Source organism: Cyrtonyx montezumae, unplaced genomic scaffold (genome assembly GCF_038088225.1).
Source record: "Cyrtonyx montezumae isolate F1298 unplaced genomic scaffold, pur_monq_1.0 scaffold_9, whole genome shotgun sequence".
NCBI classification, from domain to species: Eukaryota; Metazoa; Chordata; class Aves; order Galliformes; family Odontophoridae; genus Cyrtonyx; species Cyrtonyx montezumae.
The window spans coordinates 13,809,431-13,815,430 of NW_027072100.1; the positions used below are offsets into that span (position 1 = coordinate 13,809,431).

The 6,000-nt window shown below is 46.0% G+C and overlaps 1 protein-coding gene across 2 annotated transcripts in view; it reads right to left on the bottom strand.

Moving 5' to 3' along the window:
- PTPN1 (protein tyrosine phosphatase non-receptor type 1) overlaps nt 1-4,798 on the bottom strand; it is a 36,134-nt gene extending 31,336 nt beyond the window's left edge. Inside the window, exon 1 of one of the 2 annotated variants that reach the window (XM_065754048.1) lies at nt 4,628-4,798. In XM_065754048.1, the coding sequence (XP_065610120.1) occupies nt 4,628-4,783 (156 nt within the window). In that variant the 5' untranslated portion in view covers nt 4,784-4,798. The remainder of the gene's footprint in view (nt 1-4,627) is intronic. The other variant, XM_065754049.1, reaches the window with a different exon arrangement.
- Nucleotides 4,799-6,000: the final 1,202 nt, after the last annotated feature.

The window sequence follows — 6,000 nt, forward strand, 5'->3', positions numbered from 1 at the left end:
TAGCTCAGTTCAACAGGACTTTCACAATCTCACACTTGCCATCAGCAGATATGATCGATCTTGACCTGAAAAAGTGATGAGTACAACTAGCCAATGCATCTGAGTGCCCTGGAACATCCTCAATAGCACAAACCATACTCGCACTTGCAAATGAAAGTAAACTCTGGTTTTTCATGGAGACGATAATGACTTCAGAAGCCACAGAGGCTCAGCTACTTTGTCTCTCTCACAGTTCTATCAAAATTCAGTGGCTGTACAGCATTCGAAAACATGGCATATCCTTAACTGTACTGTAGGAAGAAAGAGACTTCTTGCAACTATCAATTCTAAGGTAGCTTTCCATAACCAGAGCCAATTAAATTAAGCCTTGAATGAATCAACATAGCACGAGTTAAGAAGTGGCAAGGCGTGCATGCAGAGACCTGCACTTTCAAGGAACAAGAACTGGCAGAATCAAGCACAAAGATGCACTTACAATAAACTGTAGTATGAGTACGGCTCATCTGCTCCAAGTAAGTTTAAAGTTCGATAGTATCAGTGCAAAAGAGAAAGGCAAATGCTTAAGACTGCAGCGTGACAGTCTGAACTCTCACGGCAGCTTATAAACCAAAAACACTGGTAGAACTTCCTGTTCATTTACTTTAGAAATATAACACAATCACAGTATTTTAAGTGTAGAGGGCGATCCATTTTACAGCCCGTCACTTTCAGCACTAAAATCTACCTACATACACCTCAAATACAGAGACAGTGATTACATGAAAAAAGGTTTTCCACATCTCTTCTCTTTTGAGAGAGAAATATTCAGAATATCTTTGGTTGCTTCCTGTATCTCTCCTGTATAACCTCTCCTCTATAACCTGTGTGAAGTTTATTAACTCTGATATTTTGTACTATTTTAGTTAAGCTTAGGGAGATTTGGGAAAAAAAAATTAAGTCACATTACTGAACTGTCATCAGCTGTAACCATACTTTAGTTTTCCAGAGTGCACACAGCGGTAGAGTTAGTACTATTCTCAATATTCTCAATTTTCTCAATTCTGAACATAGCTGAAAATCTAGACAGTAATCACTTATTTCTTATTTTACAATCTAAGGACTGTTAAAAAAACAGCATGCACAAATTCTGCATCCTTCAGATGGAAAACCACACGAGCTGTCGCCATAGATGTAGTGAAAACCAGCAGTATTAAGTTTGTAGGGGTTGCAGTGTCTGTTTTGCATGGGATTCCTAGCTGAATGCTAAATAATTCAGATTTCCTTAATGTTATTAACACATCAGACTTAATACCATTAGCCAACATACTAACATCAACCTACCTACCCAGTCTATATAAACACAAGAAGCAATTTAACCTGTACCTGAGGTTTGTGTTTTTAAGATAGTATCTCATTCTACCAACATATAAAAGGAGTCAGAAATCAAAATTATTAAAGACTTTTACATATAGAATTACCATTAAAATCTAATCCTGAATTCACTGTGAGCAAGTGAAAATTCAATGTCTCTCAAGACATTTGGATCAAAACCACCTTCCTTTATCCAGGAGAACAGTCTCCCCTCCCCTAACTAAGCCTCAACCGTGCTTCAAAGAACCACAAACTGGTTTAAGTTGGAAGGGACCTTGGAGAGGCCATCCAGTCCCACCACTCTGCCATGGGCTGGTTGCCTCCCAGCTAGATCAGGCTGACCAGGGTCCCACCCCAACCTGGCCTTGAATCCCTCCAGGGACGAGGCATCCATAACTTCTCTGGGCAGCCTGTGCCACAGCCTCACTGTCTTCAGAGGGCAGAATTTATTTCTAACATCTAACCTGCATCTTCCCTCTTTTAGTTTAAAACCATTCCCCCTTATCTATCACTACCTGCCCTCTTAAAAAGTCACTCTCCCTCCTGTTTCTAAGTTCCCCTCAAGCACTGGAAGGCTGCAATGACACCTCTGCAGAGCCTTCTCTTTTCTTAGCTTTGGGATACTGCATTTTGTTGGGACATCTCCAGAGTGAATGCATTTCAATCCTACTGATACTCCTAAATGTACTTACGCATTATGTATATCCTTCAAACCATCTTTAGTTATTTGTTTTCTACATTGTACACAAACCACAGTATCACATTGAAAAGTCTGTATTAAGCTGCTGACCATTCTCCTACAATTTGCAGTTTTATGGAAAAGGGCTTAAACCTTAATGGTTAGCATTCTCACTATTTCTTATGCTATGATTAGAAGATAACCAACCAAAGGAGACCCAAGTATGTTTCTCTATAACAGAAACAGAAGTTAGAACCACACCAACCCTCGTAAAATACTGAATCTCTGAACAACCTTTACAGGATCTCATGGCTGCTAGTTCTGGTAGCAAGTAAATCTGATAGAAGTAAGGGACGGCAGTGGATGTTAAAAAACAAAAAACAACACTGACAACTTCATAAGTATTTACCGTTTCAATTAGCTACCAGAGAGTAGTGCCACTAACCATGTGGTGCCTGAGACAGAATTGTCACAAACACCTTCAGAAGTTCATTTTGAAATGTCTCCACGTTATCATTATTTACACTTAAAAAAAAATCTCATATTCTTTCAGAACTGTATGATTATTGCAGCTGAACATAGCTTCCCCTCATCTAAAAACAGAAGCCTGGAAAATTTTATCCCTTCTAAGTCACGTGGCACCCACGCACGCCTCCTTGCAGTCATCCTTCCAGTTAGCTTCACCTCCCTGTTGCGTTCCTAATGCCTCCTCTAAATGTCAGCTGTATCTCCAGACCAAAGATATAGCCAAGAAAGAAGAGGAAGTAACTGTTGGTAAACTGCATTATGCTTCATCCAGAACACTGGTGAACACCTCTGGATTTTAGCAATTATGATCCTAGCCCCTAAACACTGGAAGTCTGTGGTATGGTAACCTGGAGGAAGACTTTAGAAAGAAAAGACTGCATCAGTAGCAAACATTATTCACTTAAGTCTGTTCTTCAGGCAAAGATTAGTATTTGTAGGAAAACTGCACTGTTCATGTCACTGCCAAGACATCAAAAGCATGGATTGCAGCGATGTATGCTGTCCTACACGTACACAATCAGCCACAATGTCATTTAAAACAAATGACATTTAAAAGCAGGATGCAGTTCAAAACTGAGTTACGTAATGCAGAAGCACATACTTACTAACTTTAAAATACAAGCAAGAAAACAAGAAACCCACCTCTCATGCCTGTCAACAGTTGGATGCAAACTGCTGCAGCTTGTTTCTTTTTTAGCTGAATATTAGTTCGTAATCAAACCTCTCTCTGTGACACAGTCTGAGCAGATTACTGTGTCACACCATTCGAAGAAAGCAGGACAAAAATACCACCAAACGCTACACTGAAAACATGCCACAGTCCCTCATTCTTTAACTTTGCAGCTCCTCACAGATGCACTTCAGTAATTAAATCGTACCCCTAGAAGTACACCACCTCCACTACAGCACTGCCACTCAAAATCATTTCCTGAGTGCTAAGCCTGCAACAGACCAAACTGTCAAGAACAGTTTAGCAGAAACATAACATCGTATATGCACATGACTTTCAACAAATACAGAGTTAGCAAGCACTGAGGCTCTGCAGGAAATGAAATCCTCTACCAAAAAAACTGACTTTTCTGAAAATGATACACAAAATTTCATGAGAAAAACGCTTATCCTCCCATTGCCAAACAACTGGAGATGCCCATCCCACGAGGTATACTTTTACAACATTCACACCACTGTTGTGAGGCTGATGCTCATTCAGTTCACTTTTGTAAAACTCCATTCGTTTTTCTCTTTTAAATGGCAGAGAAATGCACAGCAAAGGGACGTAAAACCAAACTGACTTCTACGATGCAAACGCGGAATTAAAATTCATTTGAATATACACCATGGCAGTTTAAGCATTCAAATGACTTTCACGGCAGCGCTACCTGATGGGACTGAGCACATCCACCCACTGCTCGGCCGCTTCCTCTCTCACACTCATTCTGGATGAACGCACAAAGAAATCTTCCAAGGCAAAAGACCTCTTTACAGCTGTACCAGTCAATGTGCGTTCACCCTGTCAATATCCTTAGAACCACGCTCGCTTGGCACACAGATTAAAGATATCACAAATGGGCTAAACACAGAATAATAGAAAATAACATCAGATAACCGCACGAGTGCCGCTCCTCGGAGCCGTTGTGTCATCAGAGCGGCCGGCAGCGAGCGGCACGCACCGCCGCCCGCGTGACACAACGGCAGCCGTGACGGCGGGGCTCGCTGCCCGCGGCGAGGAACGGGCGGCCCCGAAAGGCTGCTGCCAACGACGGCCGCTGAACGCAGAGCTCGGAGCGGAGCCCGCGCTGAGGGCCGCGGGTAGAGCCCGCGAGCGCGAGGGGAGAGCCGCGGGGCCTCGGCCGGCGTGGGGCCGCTGCCCGGAGGCTCCGTGAATGCCGGGAGAAAGGGGAAGAAGGGCACGGCGGCGGCTGCCGCGGGAAAGGGGGAAGCGCGAGTGGAGCGGAAAGCAGCGCCGTCCGCGCGGGGCTCCCGGCAGACCGGGAGGGCGCAGAGAGCGGCCGAGAGGAGAGCGCTCCCGCATCGCCGGGGGCAGAGCGGGGCCGGGCGGCCTTCCCTCACCTGGTACATGGCGGCCCAGCTGGCGGCCTGGTCGAGCCGGTGGAACTCCTGCTCCATCTCCATGGCGGGAACGCCGCGCCCGGCCTGGCCCCCCAACACCCTCTGCTCCGGCTGCTGCTGCTGCTGCTGCCGAGGCCCCGGCTGCCTGCTCTGCATGTCACCCCTCCCTTCTCTCCGCCGGAACTACGCAGCCCGCCCCGACTACGCGACGTCCGGGGCGGCCGCAGCCGCGGGGCGAGAGGGGCGGCGGGAGAGGGGCGCGGGGCGCGCGGGCGGAAGGAGGTGCTCTGAGGCGGCGTTCCCGCCCGGCGGAGCGGTGCCCTCCTCCCCTGTGGAGGCGGGAGAGCGCGGCTCTGCTCGATCTCCCTGTACTCGAGAAATGGAGAAGTTAACTATTTTTTTTCCCTTACTCATACAACGCGATGGAGTGTTTTTTGTCGGCCGTTCTACATCCCTTCATTTAAGGGAAAGTGAGGTGTGAGAAACTCAGCATGGAGTCTGTTCACCTGTCCTCCGTTCTTGGATTCCTGCTTAGCTACGGCCGTAACTATCCATGTCCTATCCCAAATGCTGTTCCGTTGCACCCTTTTAAAAATGTTATGCTGAGTGTAGTTTCTGCCCGTACATCTCAAACTGAAGAGTCCGCATGCTGCTTCCTCAGGTGAGGTTCCGAACGTAAGAACGTGGTTATCCCATGCACACTGCTCAGGTGCTCGAGCACACCGTGTCCAAAGCAAGTTCGTGTGTCAGCCAACTTCTGTTTCTCCGATCACTGTTACTCAGGTTTTTGACCATGTTACTTCTGAGGGTTGGTGCAGGCTTGATATTCTTGGTACCTGCAGATACCCACAATGAGATTGCGAGAGTGGATTTGTACAATAGACATTTTTTGTGAGTGCCTTTGATTATAAACACCCTACAGCATGGATTTAAGACAGAGAGAACGGCAGAGTTAGCAGGTGAGATACGTCAGTGTCACTCAAGACAGAAGTGCTTCATAGCTTGGTTGGAGCCCCTGCACTTCTTGGTTGTTCCTGCTGGAGGAAGCTTTCCCACTGCTTTTCTTAATTGTTCACCACAGTCTCAAACAGAGGCCACATTTCAGTGTTAAGCCCCTAGATGCCCCCATGTTTGAGGCTTGCTCATTAGGTTACTAAATAGCAAAGGGTTGCTCTCTGGGGAGAGAGGAGCAAGCCAAAGAGATGAGATAAGGAGCCCAGGGTGGGAATGCCCACAGTAAAGGCAAGTTGCAGAAGGTGGCTTAGGATAAATGATTTAACCTGGGTAAACAATGAAACATTATTCTCTAATCAGGTACTGCATGTAGTACAGAGGCATTAGTATGTGGTATTAAAAAAAAACTTGCCTTACTT